General features: G+C 32.8%; 1 protein-coding gene across 1 annotated transcript in view; it reads left to right on the plus strand.

Moving 5' to 3' along the window:
* Window positions 1–935: 935 nt before the first annotated feature.
* Window positions 936–20995, plus strand: part of LOC136043019 (uncharacterized) — a 47004-nt gene continuing 26944 nt past the window's right edge. The window contains exons 1-3 of the mRNA XM_065727903.1: window positions 936–1053; window positions 12434–12617; window positions 17920–18104. Of these exons, the coding sequence (XP_065583975.1) occupies window positions 972–1053; window positions 12434–12617; window positions 17920–18104 (451 nt within the window). The 5' untranslated portion in view covers window positions 936–971. The remainder of the gene's footprint in view (window positions 1054–12433; window positions 12618–17919; window positions 18105–20995) is intronic.

Below are 20995 nucleotides of genomic sequence, written 5' to 3' on the forward strand. Positions count from 1 at the left end.
ATAGTAGATGCTCAAGAAATTTTGACATCATTGACCTTATTTTCCATTCAAATAAAATAAAACACACCATATTAGAACGTTTACTAAAAATTAATTGCATTAAATTACTATTGATCGATAATTCTTACTAAATATTCCAATTCTGTCCAAAGTTTCATATAAATCCAGGAATTTTAATTCTTTAGCTTAATGGTTTGGAAAACTTCATAGCTAGTTTGAATAATAAATAAGTATCGTGAATAACGAACAGAAATTAATTAGAAAAGCCTTTTTTGCGAACAAAAAGTTAACAAGAAACATAAAAAGCCAAATTAAAAGCTAAGACAAGAAGAAATAACGTCCAATGCTTATTCAGGCCTATAAGCGAGAAGAAACTACAATCATTGAATAAATGAAGTCTAAAAACCACCAAAAATAAAACTCAATAATCACACTGAATACAACAATAACGCGTACTCTACTGAAAATTTTAAACATACTGTTTCAGCATTTCATAAATTTTTCACTTAATACGGTTTAGATACTTTATTTTTGAGACTTTCCCCGAAAGAGTGAGGATGCTATTAGTTTCTAATTTGAAGAGCTTGGAGAGACAATTTTTCTGTTTTGATATTTTTGCAGCTTAAAAACTTGTATGAATGACTTTTTGATGTAACCGTGTTAACATTAAAGGTTTGAGCCCTTTCTTTTTTTATTGTGATGTTTAGCCAAAAATCACGAACGTGTGAGATCAGGCTAGAATAAATTTTATAAACACTTTTACTGTTATAAATAGGGATAACTTTTGGGAACTCTTAAGGATCGAATGAATTTACTTTTCATTTTGAAATTATTTATGAATTTACTTTTCATTTTGAAATTATTTTGAATAAAACGACTTTTCGACATTTACTGGTTTGAATATCGCTGTTGACAAAAGCGAATAAATCGCAAAAATTTTGAATTTGAAAACAATATGCCTTGAGTTTAAAATGACAGATGACTTTATATCTAGTTCTTTACTGCTATTTCTTTCTATAGCAATATCTATATATTCCTTGCGGATGTTTATAGGTTTGTTATTGTTTTGCATTACCTAAAGACAATTACTTGCTTGTATAACTTAGATGTTGGTTCTAGGTTACTCTTGATAATAGCCTATGTCCTTCTTTGTGTCATATTGCCTAGTTTATCATGCATGTACAGTTATGGATAAGTGTAGGGTATTCTTATGACTAGTAATTTTTGTGTGTAAAAGGAGTGGATCTACAGTGGGCAGCAGGATTGTGTTCTATCCCCCTTTATATGGATCACCCTGATGGATTTTGTCTTAAGAAGCCATTAAAGCCATTGGCACATTAAAGCCAATGGGAGGCCTTGGAATCAAATAAAGAGGAAAAACTCTCTGTGATTTAGATTATGCTGATGATATAAGCATCCTAGATGAAAGTGTGAACAAAATGAATAAACTTTTAGACATTTTGCAAGTTCAGGGTTATAGTTTTGAAAATAATATGTTGTGAAGATTATCTAGTAAAGTTCTAGTCAATTGACTTCTTGCTATCTTGGAAAAGGTTAAGGTTAGGAAAATGGAACTTTCAGGGATGGGTCTACAGGCCAAAGTATGTCCTGGGAAGATATTTTAAAGTACACACCTCCACTCCTTCTCCCTCTAGAGGGCCCTGAAATTTGCCTAAATGACAGGTCTATACCTATTGAAATTTTGAAAAAACAACATTTTACCTTAATTTTTAGTTACCAGTTGCTTTTTCTCTGTCTTTAGTTCTGAAAATGCAATTTCTGTTATTTGTGTACAATTCTGAGCCATACCATTGTTTTTTTTTAGAATTTAGGAATTGTATTTGCATATCTTTAAATCCTTATAAATTGGGATTGATCAAAGTTGTCAAGCTGAAAACAATTTTGTTGTACTTTATTCAAGGAGAAGATCTATTTTGCAAGGTTCCACTTTTATAACACACATACTTTTAAAGGTCAGGGCCCCCTAGAGGGAGAAGGAGTGGAGGTAGGTACTTCAAAATACCTTTCCATGACATACTTTAGTCTGCAGATTTATCCCTGAAAGTTTCATTTTCCTAACCTAAACCCTTTCTGAGATAGCAAGGAGTCAATTAACTAGAATTTCACTGACTATCTTAATAAGGCTAGGAATACATAAAGACAGGAATGTGATGTTGGTTAACAAAAATATTGATTGGGTAAAATTCTAGTTTGTAGAAAATTTTCCTGGAAATTCCCCCTCAAAATGTCTCATTGGAAAGTTTCTTTCACATGAATTTCCTCAATGGAGAATATCTCCCACAGAACTCCCTTCCCCCCCATGGAGAAATTCCCCAGAAAATTTTCCCTGGGCAGTTTTCATGGAATATCTCCACATGTAAAATTGAATTGATAAAGAGAAAGTAGATAGAAAAAAAATTGTATACAGTAAGGATTCTGGTAAAAGAATTCTGGAAAGATATTTTAAAGTACACACCTCCACTCCTTCTCCCTCTAGAGGGCCCTGAAATTTGCCTAAATGACAGGTCTATACCTATTGAAATTTTGAAAAAACAACATTTTACCTTAATTTTTAGTTACCAGTTGCTTTTTCTCTGTCTTTAGTTCTGAAAATGCAATTTCTGTTATTTGTGTACAATTCTGAGCCATACCATTGTTTTTTTTTCAGAATTTAGGAAATGTATTTGCATATCTTTAAATCCTTATAAATTGGGATTGATCAAAGTTGTCAAGCTGAAAACAATTTTGTTGTACTTTATTCAAGGAGAAGATCTATTTTGCAAGATTTCACTTTTATAACACACATACTTTTAAAGGTCAGGGCCCTCTAGAGGGAGAAGGAGTGGAGGTAGGTACTTCAAAATACCTTCCCATGACATACTTTAGTCTGCAGATTTATCCCTGAAAGTTTCATTTTCCTAACCTAAACCCTTTCTGAGATAGCAAGGAGTCAATTAACTAGAATTTCACTGACTATCTTAATAAGGCTAGGAATACATAAAGACAGGAATGTGATGTTGGTTAACAAAAATATTGATTGGGTAAAATTCTAGTTTCTAGAAAATTTTCCTGGAAATTCCTCCTCAAAATGTCTCATTGGAAAGTGTCTTTCACATGAATTTCCTCAATGGAGAATTTCTCCCACAGAATTCCCTTCCCCCCCATGGAGAAATTCCCCAGAAAAGTTTCCCTGGGCAGTTTTCATGGAATATCTCCACATGTAAAGTTGAATTGATAAAGAGAAAGTAAATAGAAAAAAAATTGTATACAGTAAGAATTCTGGTAAAAGAATCCTGTGTATAGTTTCCCTTTGAAAGTTCTTCCCCAAAAAATTTTTGCTTGGAAAAATTTCCCCCCTGCATAAAATTCACTCCCCTATTAAAAAAATATTCCCCTATAACAAATGCTCTATTTAAATGCTAGACAAATTTCATAACTTACAACCCTTTTCTCTGGGTATTTTCAGGGTCATGTAATCCCCAAAAGCATGACACTAGACCTTCCAACTATGCTGCAACTATCTTAAATTTTGATTAGATGACTTTTGGAAAAAAGAGCATAGGAGGGAGGGGGAATCTAGTTACCCCTCCAACATTTTGGTCTCAAAATGGGGAACGAGAACTGTAATTTCCATTTGAACACACTCTCTCCTGATCTTATATGACTGTTGATTTGATATGATCACTGTGGTAAAGGAAAAAAATACATGCACACACACACACACACACAAAAAAGAACAAATAAACATGCATTCATGATCTTTCTTCAGGCATAAATTACAAAATTTCCCATTTTTGCAGATGAAAGCTAGAAAACCTTACATTATGGTTCTCTGATATACCAAATCTGACGGTGTGATTTTTATTAAGATCTATTGAATATTTAGGGGTGTTCCAACTCATTCTAGAAATCATACAAATTTTCTGAGGCTTGTAGCTTTTGATGAGTACATGAAACTTGATGAATTTTATATATCTGGAGTACCATTTGGTAAAGTTGTTGCCTACTTGCAGTTTGTTACCACAAACTACTTGATTATTAGCTAATCAGGGTTTGAATCTGCCATCAGGATTGGTATTAGTGGAAGCCATGGTTAATTTTATGACAACTTTGTATAGGTATATCTTAGACCCATATAGATATCCAGGACTTGAGTGGATCAGTCTTTCTTATAAATAAAGACTCTCTACTGAAAATCTAGAGAGCCATGACTGATACAGCTGCTGACAGACCTTGCCTGGTATTGAGTACTGAAACTTGCCTGGCATTGACTCCCAGTAAAGAAAAACAAACAGGGAGACATTTAGGAATCATCAAAAGGGCATTTGTCTGCTTTAACCAAATATATAAAAAAGATTGTGCACCTGGCGCTTGAGTTTGGTATAACACTGAGCCCCCTCAATTCAGGGGAGGTAAAAAATTTGATTTGTCCATTGACAAACCTGAGAACCCTTCCTTAGAAAGAAACGCTTGCAGCATTAAAAATTCTAACCTATTATAAAAAAAAATAGCAATATACTGTCAGGAATGAAACAAATACCAGCAAGTATTCACAATTGTTTTAGGTAGTTTTTAGAAGTTCTGGAAACACTTTCTAATAAGGAAAATAGTTGACCTAGGTATTTTTCATAATTAGTTTTTCTCATAAGGTCATTATACCAAGTTCTTGATGATATTTATTCTTAGTAAGTAGACCAAGTTATTTCTCATAAATAGTTTTTCCTTAAAGATTTAGGTTGTAATACCTAATTCTCAATAAGTAGACCAAGGCATTTTTCTTCAATAATTTATCTCATAAGTTGCAATTGGTGGACCAAGATATTTTTCATAAATAGTTTTTCTCATAAATCGTGATGGTGGACTAAGGTCTTTCACATAAACAGTTGGGTCATAATACCAAACAAAACCATTCTAAAAACAAAGGAGAAAACAGCAGACTACTGTTACACAGTCAAGGGTTATGCCTGGACCCATAAAGGGGTAGAGATGGTGGGAGGCTGGAATGCAATAGCATCAATAGCAAAATTACATTTTGAAAGATTATCAAATAGCTTTTGATAATGAAATATTTCTTATAGTGATATATATTTTTTTCTATTTGCTCTGTGTTATATCTTTTCCAGAATAATGGTTAATTTTGCTTAGGCCTATAGAAGATATCAGACATAGATAATTTTTGCTTAATAGAAAAATCTGTTTAATGAAATGGAAAACAAAGAAATATAGAAATCAATTCCCCTATATCATCTCATGCTATGATTTTCAAATACCAAATGATTTCTAAATTGAACTAAGAACTATAATAACAATTTAATAACTCTGCTTAATTTCACATTCAGTGCTGTTTGCAAACAAAAAATTTCTAACCTGATTTTAGGTCTTCAGCCCCCCTCCCCCCTAATTAATGTAGATACACCACTAGACTATACATAACATCTTGGTGATTGCATTGGTTTGCATAATTTTATTTTTTTTTCTTGTTAACATTTGGCTTGTAATGTAAAATGATGGCCCTATTGGAGGGGGGTAATTAGGTGCATAATTGTTGCAGCAGTTTTTATTGTGTTTAGAAAGAATGTTTACCAGATAATTAATTGTTACCTTTCTTTTGTTATGGTAGTGCTTATTTTGAAAAGATTACTGAAACAGTAAAGATTACTAAACAGTTTTTTTTTGGCAAATTTAGATCATAAGACAGAAATAATAAATAAAAAAATATACATCCCCTAGAAATATTGGTCCCTCTAAAAATGATTGACTAAAAGTAATAGAACATATTATCCTTTGAAAACAATGAATTCCTCAAAAGTATAGAGAAAGGTTCAACTTTCTTGTCATTTCGAAGAGTCAAAATCATGCCTAGGTGTAACTTCATCAAATATCCACATAAAAAATATGTCCCCTATTATATTCAACAAGATATACTTGAATGCTATTAGTTCTGCAATAATAAACCCTATTTACGATTTACAAGGCAACCTACTAAAGCTATCCAAGCTAAACTAGATACATTTACAAATTTAAAATGGTGCAACATTTATAATCTAGTATTTAGAACTAAAAGATTGCATACTTTGGAAAATGTAACCCTGAACACCAATGCTTCCTAAGGTTTAAGTGTTGTTAAGAGCAGTTAAATGTAAAACAAAGCAGTTGTTAAAATAGATTAAGCTGTTGTTATGTAATATAAATAAAAAAATTTGGTAGATGATCAACTTGAGTGCATAGCCTAACTGGCTAAGCTAACTGGGCATTGTAATAAAGACACCATTTGAAGTAGTTTCTCCTGCAGTGAACAGGCTCTTTGACTCCAAAAGATTATTATATGACCCAAATTAGAATCAAGATATACAATATATTGACATGTTCTGCAGATGAAGCATGAGAGATTACCAAGGATTGTCCTTTTTGGCCAACTGTTTAGGCCCAAACAAAAAAAAGGCCATCCTTGGTTGACGTGGGAGGATGTTGCTAGGAAAGATTTAAGGGAAATCAGTAACTTCTTGGAGGGTGTAAAGAGCTTTGAATAGATTGGGATGGAGGAGGAGCACACATAGGTGTTTTGGCCTCAGGTGGTATAGTGGTGCAGTGATTTGTTAGTGGTTGTAGTAGTATTGCATTGGCACTCCAGTTAATAAGTTAGATCAATCAACTTCAGTGTTGAGCAGGGAGCAATAATAAGAGATGGAAGATTTTTCTGATCGGAGATTGTGGGAAATTTATCCAGCAAGAAATTCAACCTGGGACTCTTCTCACATTCCAACACATAGGCTGAATGTATGGTGCAGAATCTCCTATAGGATTAATATCTACTTTTTTTTAGTTTAAATTTTTTAATGGTGGTTTTGGGGTGAGTTATCGTAGCATTGTAGATAAAAGTTAAAGAAAATAATTTTGGGGGAGGAGCACACATAGCTGTTTTGGCCTCAGGTGGCATAGTGATGCAGTGAGTAGTTAGTGGCAGTAGTAGTATTGCATTGGCACTCCAGTTAATAAGTTAGATCAATCAACTTCAGTGTTGAGCAGGGAGCAATAATAAGAGATGGAAGATTTTTCTGATTGGAGATTGTGGGAAATTTATCCAGCAAAAAATTCAACCTGGGACTCCCTTACAGTCCAAAATATAGGCTGAATGTATGGTGCAGAATCTTTTATAGTATTAACATCTATGTTTTTATTTATTTGAATTTTTATTGGTGGTTTTGAGGTGAGGTTTCATAGCATTGTAGATAAAAGTTAAGGAACATCATTTTGGAGGAGGAGCACACATAGCTGTTTTGACCTCAGGTGGCATAGCAGTTGTGCTGGTACCGAGGATCAAAGGAGGTGGGCTGTGCTAAGACCAATTGAAAGAATATTACTGACCCTTGTGAACTATACTATCAAAGTCATCACTGTCTTTTTCGACAACAACTCCACTAGTTTTTGATATATTAAGAAGTTTTTCAGTGGACTGTTAACTCTTTACATAGCTCAAACACAAAAGGCAACTAACGATATAAAGTATTCCAGCTTGGTACCACATGGAAAAATACCATGTTGGGTGTTAGATCTGAAACGAGTATTAATATCTATGTTTTTGTTAATTTAATTTTTCTATTGGTTGTTTTGGGGTGGGTTATCATAGCATTGTAGATAAAAGCTAAAGAAATTTTGGAGTAGGAGCACAAATAGCTGTTTTGGCCTCAGGTGGCATTATGGCATGTGCCACTATGCCACCTGAGGCCAGGTGGCATATGAGTTACCATAGTATTGTAAGATAAAAGTTAAAGAAAATAATTTGAAAATGTAAAATTAGTAGTAACTAGAAGATTTGTGCTATGATGAAAGTGCACAGAAAAAACAAGATGGGACTAAGAGGAATGAGTAATTACATCCTATCGACCTGGCCGGGCACAGGTGTCACTAGCTAGCATGTTTGGTGAGGGGTAACTGATTTTACTGACTGGCTGGTCCTTTTTTTTTATTCAGCTGATACTGCTATTAAAATTACTTATTGGTTGTTCCTTACCCACTGAGACTGATCTTCCTTCATTGATTTTGTTAGTGAAATGGAAATATAGGCTTTTTGGAAATGGAAATATATGTTATAAACCGGAAATGTTTCATATATTTTTATCAGCCCATTTGGTGATGTAAATATATTATTTTGTCAGTGAAAAAAGTGATCCAGTAAATTAGAGGTGCTTTGCGCCACTACTCAGTCAACTTAAGTTTTTATCTGACTGGCCACATTCATTGGAGGATGGCCACGGAATTTTAATCGACATTATTTCGTTCTTAGGGCAAAACCATACTTTGGTGCCACAAAATGGAAGAAAACTCCACTTTTTGTAGCATAATATTTTGTTCTCTTTAAAAGGGCTCTAGAAATTTAATTTCCATCCAAAAGCAACCTATCCCAATCTTTTAGGACCATCAGTTCAATACAGTTGTCCCCCCCCCCTAAAAAAAGAAGAAAAAAGCAACAGTAATAACCTTTCTTCTGTGAAAAGGAACTAAAATTCCGCAAGGAACTAAGGAGAATGCAAAATGGCGACTGGGAAGCACTGTTTGAGCACAAGTCAAGCAATGACAGCTGGAATCTCTTCAAGGAAATAATGCTAAAGCATGAGGAGACATGTACCACTGTCTCATATATCAAGAGGCCACGCACCCTACCCTACTTGACAAGGTCCATAAAACGGGAAATGAACAGAAAGAACAGATACTGGGCAAAATACAGGCACACCAATTCTCGAGAACAATATGATAAATTCAAAAAAGCAAGGAATAGACTGAGAAAGATTACAAGATGCTCTATAAAAAAGCATGAAGATATCATTGCTACAGAAACTAAAACTAATCCAAAGAAGTTCTGGAATTATGTATCATCAGCAAAGCCAAGACGACATTCCATTCCCTACCTAACCTCGCCATCTGGCAAAATCACCGATCATGCAGAGATAGCAGAAACCTTAAACAAACAATATTCCTCAGTCTACACAGTGGAAAACTCTAGAAACATCCCAGATACCCGGGAATATCCTGTCAATGTAACAATGCCAATGGTTGTCATTTTTGAGTCAGATGTCCAAAACCGATTGAAAAAGCTTGATGCATCGAAGTCGAAGGGACCAGACGGTATACACCCAAGACTACTCAAAGAGACTGCTGAACTAATATCCTCACCTTTAGCAAAAATCTTCAAGAAATCACTAAAGGAAAAAGTTGTCCCCTCTGACTGGAAAAAAGCTACTGTTATACCAATACACAAGAAAGGCTCCAAAGACAAAGCTGAAAAATATAGGCCAATAAGTCTAACATCAGTAACTTCAAAGATTCTCGAGGGAATCATAAATGATGCTGTCACTAAGCACTTGACATACAACAACATCATGTCTCCAAATCAGCATGGCTTCCGAAATGGCCATTCCACGGACACAAACCTAATACAGTCATACAATGAAGTCACCAAACTACTGGAAAAAGGGACACCTGTGGACATGATTTTGTTGGATCAAGCAAAAGTATTCGACAAAGTCGCACACCTAAGGCTAAAAAGAAAGCTTCAAGCTTGTCACATCCGCTTGGACATCATTGAATGGATTGGAGACTTCCTGGGAGAACGAACCCAAAGAGTTGCTGTTATTAATGATAAAGGAGTATGTGTACTATCGTCACCTATACCTGTTCTTAGCAGAGTTCCCCAAGGAACCGTGCTTGGGCCATCACTTTTCAACATGTATATCAATGATGCTCCTGAAATACTCCAAAACCTTCTCACACTCTATGCAGATGACTCTAAGCTCATCGGGGCAGCATCATCTTGGGCGGAGGCTGCATCAATCCAAGCCGATCTCGACAGGCTGGATGACTGGGCTAGACAATGGCTACTTGAATTTAATTCAAGTAAATGTAATGTTTTACATTTTGGCAATAAAAATCAAAAACATATTTACACCATGCAAAACCAAATAACTGGTCAAAGAGAACCCCAGAGGAAAGAGACTTGGGTGTCATAGTTGACTGAAAGTTAAAGTTTCAAAGTCATACTGAAAAGATTGTAGCTAGTGCAAACCGCGCTTTAGGGACAATTTAACGAACATTCACGACTAGATCTCCACAAACAATCACCAAGCTATACAAAAGTCTTGTCAGACCAAGGCTAGAAACTGGCATGTCAATTGCATCTCCCTTCTATAAAGTGGACAAGGACATGATAGAGAAAGTACAGAGGAGAGCAACAAAGATAGTAGATGGGTGCCAACATCTTCCTTACCCAATGAGACTGCAAACTCTGAACTTATGCAGTATGACTTACCAAAGAAAAAGGGGTGACATGATTAACACTTACAAATTGATTCACAACAATCCAATTCATGGTCTCTTCTTCATCGATTCATCACAGCGGACAAGGGGTCATTCTAAGAAGCTCATAAAGGTCAACACTCAGAGGAGGGAACGTCATCACTTCCTAACCAACCGGGTAGTAGACCAGTGGAACTCCCTGAGCAGTCATACTGTATCCAGTAAGACTGTCAAAGAATTCAAAGTCTCACTTGACAAGGAGTGGAGCAATAAGGAATGGAGGCTGGAATGGGACACCTTGGAGTCCCAGACCAGAAAATAAACCCTAGTCAATAAAACCAAATCAATATTCAAAACAATTCCGAATCGATCCACATGGCAATTTTTGAAGAAATGCTGAGCAATGCTACAGGATGGAAAAACCTTCAATTGCTCCAAGTTGCAATTTAAGGTAAGGTAATTTAAGGTAAAAAAAAGGAGCTTAAGTCTGCATTTTCTAGATGACAGGTTTTAAGTTCCACAATAGAGCTCTAATATACTGAATCTAATATTGTGTTTTTCCAAACCTACCTTTTTGGGGGTGTTTTTCCCATTTTTAAAAATCAGGCACAATTTCTCAGGCTCAACATGCTTGATGTGGATCATTAAACCTAGTGAACTTTATGTTTGGGATCAGCATAAACAGCCAATTCTTTTGATGCATTAACTGTTATCAAAATCTATGGCCCAAGTTGTTCCTTGCTCATAGTTTGTTATCACAACGTGTTTGGTTCTCCACTATATTTTCCTTATGTATTCTGGAGTAGACTTATTCTCTTCATTCTTTTTACTTCTCTTGGTTTCACTTTTGCTTCCGAATTTCTTATGCAGGGATAATTGTCCAGCTGACTTTGGTAAAAAAAATTTGCAGTTGCGAATTCCTGCAGACAGAAATTTTCTCAGGGATATAGTGTACCCAAGTCTTATGCTATTTATACCCTTGGTAAGAGACAACTCAAAGACGTTTAGAGCTTTGATTACTGTAATAAAAAGGGGTATGGTATGTTTCATAGCTAAAATTTTTCAGGAGGGGAAGGAAACTGTGAAATTTCTGGTTGGCTTTGGTTTTTCTATATTAGTGAATTACCAGCCTTTTTTTATGGTGTTTTTTTTTAAAGCATCTAAGATATGGTAGAAATTACTTTGACATAAAAAGCTCTAGTCCTCTACAATTTTGCGATTTTTGCAAACAGCAAAATTTGAGTAGTTGTGCAAAGATTGTCCTTCTAAACTAGCCTACATAAAAAAAATCTTCCTTGTTTTTTTTTCCCAAGAAATTCTAGTTGATTGATAATTTGAATTTTCTGTCATTTTTTATTGTTGGGGAAAGTAATATTGTTTGTCCATGAATATAGTTCAGTTCAATCAGAGAGTATGTCACATTTTGAATAGAATGAAGGTCAAAGTATCTTACGAACCAAATAATAAAGGAGGAAAGGGATTGAACCAGTGATGTGCAGAGTGAGGAAGGAGGGGTCTAAGAACCCCCAAAAAACTTTCTTTATACGTGTCTGTATTGAACATATTATATAAACATATTACATATAACGCATTATATATATATATATATATATATATATATATATATATATATATATATATATATATATATATATATATATATATATGTCATAATAAATAGTTTCACTTGACGTCTTTTGATTTATCAGAGCTAGCCTGTTGTCTGAATTGTTGGTTAAAAATATTGTTTCTACTTATAGTTATATTTTAATGGCTACTCTTGGTTTGTCCGTTTGTTTATACTATTTTTTTTTTAATTGTTTTTAATTCGTATTTTACCATTTATTCATTTCTGTATTTGTCTTTAATTTTTAATTTTTTGCTATTTAATTGATATTATCTCACTTTAATAACTCCTAGAATTCTTGTTGTTAATATCCGGGTTATTCCTTTAACAACTATTTATTGCTTTATTTAAATTTATGTTTATTAAATATTATTTGGTATTTAGTTAATATTGTCTGACTTCGATTTCCCAACATTATAGATGTTAAATCTGGGTTATTCCTTTAACAACTACTTATTTCATTATATAAATAAAGCAGTGAACACTAAATATTTATAAGGAATATTGCTATTTCAGAAATACTAGTAGTAGTAGCTTGTTTTAAAGCTGGAATTCAAAGCTGGGCAGTTTCTACACTGATTTTGTCTGCAGCTCCTTTTATACTGATACAGATAGTATCATTTAGATGGAAGAAAGTGGATTCTGATTCTACAAGAATATCTGATTACTGCCACATGATTGGCTTGGGAGTTATATGCAGGTTAGTTTGATTAAATGAGTATAACATCATATTGATGATTTAGATTTCTTTGTGTAGACACAAAGTTGTTTGTTTTTTGGGGTGATGTTTCCCCCGTATGGTGAGCAGTACTCTATTTCTATGAAAGCTCAAAGAGCGGAAGGTGGATGGTGTCTTTAACAATTGTGGCAATATGTTTTTGTTATTTTTTGCTTAGTTTTATTCCTTGCAATAGGTTATTTTTATGTTTGGATTCTGTATTCATGATTATTCTGATTGTTTTAATATTTAGGTATGGAGTTTTCCTCTTTATTTTCTGAAGAATTAAAAGAAAAAGTTTTTTTCTGAGTTTAATTCATATTTTTAATTTCTGGTAAATTGTCATCTGACATAGTGTCAGGTACTATAACATTGCTCCTTAATACAAGACATGACCTTTCAACCGTCATTTAACCTATGTTCTCAGGAAAAGTTTGAGGGATTGCTAACTTCAGTTTTAATATACACATTGAAAGAAGTAATTTGGATTTAAATTAAAGAGCGACTTAAAGATTTTAAAATAACACTAGGTTGTTGTATTTGTTATTGGTTCTTGTATCTATTATTTGCATTTTGGGCCAACACATGTAATATGTACAATTCTTTCCTTTCCAATAAATTTGAGGATTAAAAATTTGCTTTCGTGTGGCTTTTAGCGATTTTAAATAAATGCATTATTATATATATTAAAGAGTATAAATAAATATATAATCATTATTATAATTATGGTGTCTTAATTATTGTAGTAAAGAGTAGCTGCGGCAATATTACTAAAAAGTTGGGACCAAGTACTAATTAGGCTCTTTGAGATGTTTTTTTTAAGTTTAGTGCATAGCAATCAAAAGGATAATCCTCGATTTCTTATAAAGTCAATATGATATCCTAAAACGCTTTCCATTTAAAAACCTTTAAAACCCAAATGTCCAATTGTCTATAAAGGTGTGTTTTTTAAGCCCAAATATCTATAAAGTCAGTACAAGATTTTAAAATCCTTTCCTCAGATTCTTGACTGAAGTGTTGCTCCTGCAACACTTTCGTTGGCTAATTGGACAAAGGGTTGCTGTAACACTTCTTGATGTCTTTATTTGGGCTCTATGTCTATGAAGCCTAAATGAGTATAAAGATGTCTTTATTGATGGTTTTAATAAGCCCAAATGTCTATAAAGTCAGTCTAAGGTTTTAAAATTCTTTGTTATTGGGCTTTATGTCTATAAAGCTCCAATGTCGAAATGTCTGTAAAGATGTCTTTAATAAGTCCAAATGTCTGTAAAGTCAGTACAAGATTTTAAAATCCTTCCCTCAGATTCTTGACTGAAGTGTTGCTCCTGCAACACTTTCGTTGGCTAATTGGACAAAGGGTTGCTGTAACACTTCTTGATGTCTTTATTTGGGCTCTATGTCTATGAAGCCTAAATGAGTATAAAGATGTCTTTATTGATGGCTTTAATAAGCCCAAATGTCTATAAAGTCAGTCTAAGGTTTTAAACTTCTTTGTTATTGGGCTTTATGTCTCTAAAGCTCCAATGTCGAAATGTCTGTAAAGATGTCTTTAATAAGCCCAAATGTCTGTAAAGTCAGTACAAGATTTTAAAATCCTTTCCTCAGATTCTTGACTGAAGTGTTGCTCCTGCAACACTTTCGTTGGCTAATTGGACAAAGGGTTGCTGTAACACTTCTTGATGTCTGTATTTGGGCTCTATGTCTATGAAGCCTAAATGAGTATAAAGATGTCTTTATTGATGGCTTTAATAAGCCCAAATGTCTATAAAGTCAGTCTAAGGTTTTAAAATTCTTTGTTATTGGGCTTTATGTCTATAAAGCTCCAATGTCGAAATGTCTGTAAAGATGTCTTTAATAAGCCCAAATGTCTGTAAAGTCAGTACAAGATTTTAAAATCCTTTCCTCAGATTCTTGACTGAAGTGTTGCTCCTGCAACACTTTCGTTGGCTAATTGGACAAAGGGTTGCTGTAACACTTCATTATGTCTTTATTTGGGCTTTATGTTTATAAAGCCCAAATGTTTATAAAGGGGTCTTTATTAAGTCCAAATATCTGTAAAGTCAGTATAAAATTTTAAAATCCTTTCTTTGGATTCATGACCAAAGTGTTGCTCCTGAGTTGACAAAGCGTTGCTGTAAAATTTAATGATGCCTAGGTAGCTTAAAGTTAATTGTACTTAAGTTCAAGCCATCAATTTCTGTTGTTGTTTGGACGCAGGAGGTAAAGAAGTTTCTGCATTATATTTGGGGAGGGTAGAAATATTTTCCCTCCAGTTCTCACAAATGATGATACGCCAGGTATTCCAAATGGCTCTTTGGATTGTAATGTACCAAGTTAGAAGTTGATACAAATAATTAATGGAATGATAAGTAAAATTAAAATTAAGATGTCGAAACAAATCGTAAAGGAAAGAGAAACGAGGACAATAACAGCTAGTGAAGAACAAGAAAAAGTTATGCAAATATTTTGGTTGAGACCCTTGCTCAACCGTCCTCAGTGCAGAACAAAATAAACAAATAATAAAATATGTATGAAAAAAAAACAGATAAAATTATAAAGAACGATATAAAAACCAAACTTCAAAATAAACACTGAAATTAGAACCCTTTCGAAGCAACGATATCCATCCACAAAATAATATTTCGCAACCTAATAAAGTCTCTGATAATATCCTACCTGGCAAGCGATTAGCCTTTAAGAATGCTTCACATAAAATCAAATTGTGGAATGCTATTCAGTATTGCATTTTTTGCACTCGGTTAACCTTTCATCGTTGCTTCGAAAGGGTCCTTATTTTAGTTTCAGTGTTTACTTTGAGGTTTGGTTTTTATATTGTCCTTTGGACTTTTTATCTGTACTGTTTTTACTATTCTTCACTGAGGGCGGTTGAGTGGAGGTCTTAATTGAAATATTTGCATATTTTACATAATTTTTACATAATGTTTTACATATTTTTTTTCTTCTGTTTTTCAGTGGCTGTTATTGCTGTCGTTTCTCTCTTCTTTCCGTTTTTTTGTTTTGTCATGATTAGCCAGTGTTGTCTCAGAAGTTTTTATTAAGGTGTCAATCATTGTATACGGTTGTTCTCCAATTACTGATTCTATTCATCACAAAATATTTATCTAAAATATATTTTGTGAATATATTTAACAAGGGTAGGTGAGTTTAGTCTTAACATTACATTTTAGTAGGTTGAAATGGTTACAACTTATTTCCTGAACCTATTTTTTTTTAAATATGATGTATTCATTTTATTTGTAGAATTGTTCTCTATATAGAATTTAGAATTATCGCCTTTTTCATTACAGCTTTTTATTTTAATTGAGAAAAGCTATACTCACTTAGAACTTATAGTTTTCTCTCTTGTATTGAGAGAAAACTAATAAAGTTTGCGAGACTGTTTTTCTTCACAGCACTTTAGAAGCACGCCTATACGGGCAAGGGCTTTCATGAGGCTTGATTAAATTTCATAAATACATCCCTTGAAAAAAATGGGACAATAGAGGCTTTCTATTGCCTGATAATATCTAAGCATCCGGTAACATCTGGGAAGAGTGACATTCCATTAAACTTGAATATTTGCGTGGTTCAAGATAATATAAAAAAGAAAATCAGATAAATAATGACGAAGACCGCTTTGTCTTTCGATTTTACCTGTTGTTATTTTTTGAGAATAATCACACTAAGTCAGTAGCTTCAGTAGTTTTGCTATAAAAAAAAGAAGAACAAAACGGGTTTTTTTAAGGCCCAACCAAAATACTGAAAAAAGTGGATATTTCAAAAGGGCAACCGCCTCTCTTCTTCAGCATGAACCAAAATAATATTAAAGAAAAATACCAAAAAAGGCTAGTGCACTAGCAATTACACTAGTGTAAGACAAATTACACTAGCAAACAATAGTATCCGATACTAGTATCCTTGGTTTGCTAGTATCCACTGACGGCATTTCGAGAATTTTTGGATTTCGTGTAAATGGTGGATATTGGTGAATGAATCGCTTTCGGTTTTTACGTATTTGGTTTTAATTCTTCTATTTTTAGCTTTTATTGATTTTTTTTATTTTTGGTTTTTCATTTGTTTTTATCGTTGTTTTCTTTAAGATGACTTTCCGCATTTTTTTTTTATTAATCCTTGTTAAAACTATATTTTGATTTATTAAATGCATGACTTGTTACCGCGTGCCATACAGGCTTGATAATTTGAACTTCGGTTGCGTGAAACTTAGTTATTTCAGGCCTTGTGCTTTGTTTTGTATGCTGGATGGTACCAGCTAAGAATTTATCAACAACAGAGTTACTAATAAATCTATATTTAAGAATTAATATATTAGTTTGATGAACTTTCCACTCTAAAATTTTAACGACGAGCGATTTCAATTTGTTGGAAAATAGACAACCGTTTCGACTTCTGAACCATTCCTTGTCATTACGATGATACTTTCGCGATCTGTCGTGTAAAGGAAACAATTGAAACCAGGCGAATTATACAGAAAACATGAAAAAATAATGAGAATATTTTCTGAATTTCGAGATTTTTTTTTAGTGATGGAGGAAATAGTTGGAGGATACCCACCTCTTGTGTGTATGCCTAGTCTGTAACAACCTCTCCTAAGAAAATTTGAGCCAACAAATGTGTTAAATGAGCCATCTGATACGCCAGAAATAGTCTTTTGACCCACTTCCTCTTAATCCCTTACCGGTGCACAGAAAAAGATATTTTTGGGCATTTTCTAGCTTTTTCTTTGCAATTTAGTTAAAATTTTAGCTTAGAATGAAAATTTCACTAGGAATAGTTATGAAGGTGATCTGTGTCTGATAGTAAGTATTGGATAATACATCAATAGTGATATCGCTCAAATAAAAGTTTAATAGGGACGAATCCTTTTATTAGACAATGAAAACAATAACAAAATTTATTGATATTTCGGTAACATACACACTCAAGATAAACTAAAATAATACAAATAAAACATCGACATTTATGCAAAATAAAATAATTACATATTATTTTGTGCTCTTATTTTTTTTTAATCGTCTTTAAACAGACAAACGTTTGGCAAGGATTAGTTTTGAAGGTCATCTGCCCCTGTTGATAGGTGATGGATAATGCAACAATAGGTATAACTGTTATTAATTAAAATTGAATGCAGATCATATTACCACTTTATCTAAATCTGTGGGAATTCAGAAAATAAAAATTCTGTTTAGCTTTGTTTTGTGACTGGTATTCTACTTGTCTGGTGTGCCGCGTGAATCTTCCCTTTTATTTTGTTTATCTTTCTTAGGTATTGGGAATTGATCCGGCTGTATCTTGATGGCATTACTAGCGAGACAAGCAAGAATTTCCTCTGCCATCTATGGAATGATATTTCAACGCTATTACTCTTTGACTCGTTCTTAGCTGCATTACCTCAATTAGTGCTTCAATTGTGTATGATTCCAGAAGACTATCAGTGGAATTGGTTTAACAGTCAGTATAAATATAACTATCTAAATATATTCTAAGTATAGTTTCTTAAGTAACTTTTAATTATCTAGTTCATTACAGATTTAAACGTATATCTATATCATTTGTCAGGTTGGACGACTTCATGAGGCTTTAATGAGCTGTGGTTTAAGAATCTAAATCATGTATGCTGAAGGTCTGGTCTTTGTGTATCCAAAGGGTATTTTAATAAAAACAGAGAATCCTCTTTTTGATATGATTAAGCTACCAGAGTGATAATTAGAGACAAGGGGTTGCCTTTCATCTTTATCAAGCTCTGAGATTCGCTAATATGAGTAGCTCTAGACTTAGATGGCATATTTCACTTGCCATCTAGATTAGATGCCAAGCTTTGAGATTCTCTATCAAGCTTTGAGATTCGCTAACATGAGCAGCTCTAGATTTAGATGGCATATTTTTATGTTTATTTATCTTTAACATTATTGTTTTTTTTGTTTTCTTTTTTGAAGTGTCTTTACTCTGTGTAGCTATGTTCCGACAACGAAATACAAGTGGAACAATGGGAAATATTTCATGTATAAATTATTCAATATTTCAATAAATATTTCAATATTCAATAAATATTTCAAGTAAATCATGTATGCTGAAGGTCTGGTCTTTGTGTATGCCCAGGGTATTTTAATAAAAGCAGAGAATCCTCTTTTCGATATGATTAAGCTATTAGAGTGATAATTAGAGACAAGGTGTTGCCTTTCATCATTATTAAGTTTTGAGATTCGACTTTTATTTCGTGTGACACAAAATGATGCTGTCCCTGGGCAGGCCCCAGTGTATTTGAACATGGCTTTTGGCCTGGCAAACATTAATATAACGGTATTAAAAATAAAATAGTCTTATATCTTAGTGTTTCTTCCTGAGGTTATGTTCGCGCTTTTAGTCATTTCTAAAAACGGAATTAAATTTACTAACGAACTAAAATTAATAATACAATTTAATTTAATGAAAATCCAATATGAACGGTTATTAATTTTAGAATGCTTCTCCTTAAGAATTAACCCAATCGCCGAAAATAGGAGACAGAGAGTAGTACTTAAATCAAAAACTAAACAGGAGTGGGCTTTGGTGTAAGAATCTCAAACACGCAATAAACTTTCCTTGAATGGACCACAGGATGTTTAACTGTGGTGGTTATCGTTAACCGTATATATAAGCCGCTCTAGATTTAGATGGTATATTTATATATATTCTTTTTATCATTGACATTATTATTTTATTTGTTTTTGTTTTTGAAGGGTCATTACTTCTTGTAGCTATGTTCTGACGATATATAAGTCTATACTTATATTCATATATATATATATATATATATATATATATATATATATATATATATATATATATATATATATATATATATATATATATATATATATATATATATATATAATATACATATATAATATACATTATATACTTATAGACATATTATTTATATTATTATATTATGTTACTATGATTGTTATAGTAATTATATAAGTAATTATATATTATAGTAATATATTATATCATAGTTATATACATTATACATAGTTATATAGTTATTTTATTATATTATTATATTGTACTATCATATTATATAGTCATTATATATTATAGTTATATATAGCCTATATGTATCTATACATATATTATAATATATATTATGCATGTATACTATTTATGTTATATATAGTTATCTATTATAAGAAATTATATATTCTAGTAATTATATAATTATAATATAATGTAGTTATTATATTATATTACTATATTATTATATTACTTATGTACATATATTATATATATAGTATATATACATATACTATAGTCTATACTTATATAAATATATTTTCTATACGACAGTGGAATGCCAACTTTATAATGAATAATAAAAAAAGTGAATATAATGATGAACATTTCTTTATAATGAATATTTCGACGGTATATTCACTGTCTGTTCTCAGCAAAACATGTGAAAAAATATAAAAAGAAACTCACATTAAAATACGATCATTGAAGCTAAAATATTTTTAAAGCAGTCCTATCATCATTACTTGAGGGAAGTTTCACCAGCACTTATACATCGAGTGAGGCTAAGAAAAGCAATTCATTCAAGTGAAATAAAAATGGTTAAAAACAACATATCAATGCGAATCATGCCTTTTGGCAGTTACGTATATCCATAACAGGTTGAGTGGTATTTTTTACCCGTTTTGTAATTTAATTTGTTAAATCATTTTCAAATAAATTTGTATATAAGGCATTTAATGAGTATCCCCAAAATCCCTATTTAAAGAAACATTATTATTTATTTAGATTGAATCTAATTTCAATTGCCTCTCGACCAACCTATTTTATGCCATAGCTAATAGTATTAAGTCATATTTAGTCATAGCTAATAAGAGAAGTTTCTGACATTGCTTAAGTGCTTCTTACTTTATTTTTATTTTATTTCAGCAACATATGAATGAATGAATGAATAAATGAATATGTTTAAAGCCATTTTTCAGGCCGTATGCATACATATACAACAACAAACAACAAACAAACTAAATCATGTAACACTCGACTTTCGAATAATAAGACCATTCCGGACAAAATTTCCCACTGCTGCTATATTTACTTTCGACGCCGACTTCAAAATTCCAAGAAGGGGCTCACAACCACCCAACCGAAGAAAGCTCATTCTTACCTCTTTTAGCCCCTGACACCTGAAAAGAAAATGGTCCAGCCCGTCAAAATCACCGCAAATCGGGTAAGTATACCGCATTTCCGGGTAACACCTTTTTTTTTCGAAACTGCTGCTATATTTACTTTCGACGCCGACTTCAAAATTCCAAGAAGGGGCTCACAACCACCCAACCCAAGAAAGCTCA

This window comes from Artemia franciscana, unplaced genomic scaffold, assembly GCF_032884065.1.
Source record: "Artemia franciscana unplaced genomic scaffold, ASM3288406v1 Scaffold_284, whole genome shotgun sequence".
In the NCBI taxonomy this organism is placed as follows: domain Eukaryota; kingdom Metazoa; phylum Arthropoda; class Branchiopoda; order Anostraca; family Artemiidae; genus Artemia; species Artemia franciscana.